Genomic DNA, 1,195 nt, shown 5'->3' with positions numbered 1-1,195 from the left:
CCCCCCCCCCCGGGGGCCATCTGCCTTCCCAGGCCCGTGTCCTCCCCCTGTCGCACAGCTTACCATGATGATTCGCGTCGAGGAAGCAAGAGAGGGGAGACAAGAGACAGCAGGGCAACAAGAGGCGCCACTGGCAAGAGGGGAAGATGCCCATCTATCTCGCTCCTCGGAAACGGTAACGGCACGTGATCTTGCACAGCCTCGCAAACATTCGATGCCTTCGCGAACGTTACACAGGACGACTCTGCCGGCTCACGAAAGCCCCGACGCCGCCTAATCTGGGAAATCCCCTCTTAGCAGCGGTGCCATTCGCGGGCCGAGCCCCCCGACGGCTTGACGGGAACGAGAGAAAATAGCTAGAGTCGTATAACCATATAACTAACTATAACTAGTTATATAGTTATATACATTCCGTACACATGGCACATTACCGTTAAGATCGAGACGAAAGACCTGATAGCTTCACCGAGCACCAACATCAGACAGACTTAAATGCTCTGATAAAGCTCGACAAATCCCAAAAAGCATATGAAGTTCAGAGTCACGACATCGACCCAAATCCACGGGACCACGCCAGACGCCCAACTTTTTTTTCCGCCCAAGAGTTCCTGACCACCAGAGAGACTAATAGAGACCGGTTTCCACCGGACAAAAGACATTTTCCAAAGATCCTCCATCTACCCCCCTGCCTGATCCAGCTGCTATACATCCGACTGTAACACGGCGACGCTCATTAAATATAAAACATGCTGTCTCGCACTCGGGGATGTATCTTGACCATACTGGAGTCTGGTCCCCGTGCGTTCGTTCCGCTCTCGCTCGCGCTGCCGGCCGAGCTCGCCGTCACCGGGTCAAAGAATCCACTCAAATAGCACCGGGCCCGGTCACACACCAGATCCGCGTAATACGCGGGCGGACAGATGCTGACCGACTTGGTGGCCCTCGCATAGAGATAGCACATGTTATGCGTCAGGTCCTCGAGGATGTCGGCGGCGCTCTTGAAGGGGCCCGGGGGGACTTTGCGAGCCTGGAAGATCTCATCATAGACGACGTAGTAATGGGCGGGCCTCGCCGTGCCTTGGATCGCGGTGTGCGCCTGCAGGTAGAAGTCCCAGTTGCGCGCCTCGGTCACGCCGCGATCGACCACGGTCCCGTGTTGCGGGTTGGACGAGCGATCCGCCTGTTCGGCCTTGGT

At 56.6% G+C, this 1,195-nt stretch overlaps 1 protein-coding gene across 1 annotated transcript; it reads right to left on the bottom strand.

Annotated features, from left to right (window-relative positions):
• Positions 1-357: 357 nt before the first annotated feature.
• Positions 358-1,194, bottom strand: PV07_12869 (uncharacterized protein; the record flags this gene model as incomplete). Its single annotated transcript, XM_016400440.1, has 1 exon — positions 358-1,194. A coding segment is annotated over one exon (461 nt), but the record flags the coding sequence as incomplete, so codon positions are not given.
• Between the last annotated feature and the right edge of the window lies 1 nt (position 1,195).

This window comes from Cladophialophora immunda (genome assembly GCF_000835495.1).
Source record: "Cladophialophora immunda strain CBS 83496 unplaced genomic scaffold supercont1.259, whole genome shotgun sequence".
Lineage (NCBI taxonomy): Eukaryota > Fungi > Ascomycota > Eurotiomycetes > Chaetothyriales > Herpotrichiellaceae > Cladophialophora > Cladophialophora immunda.
This window is presented reverse-complemented; position numbering and strand designations above follow the sequence as displayed.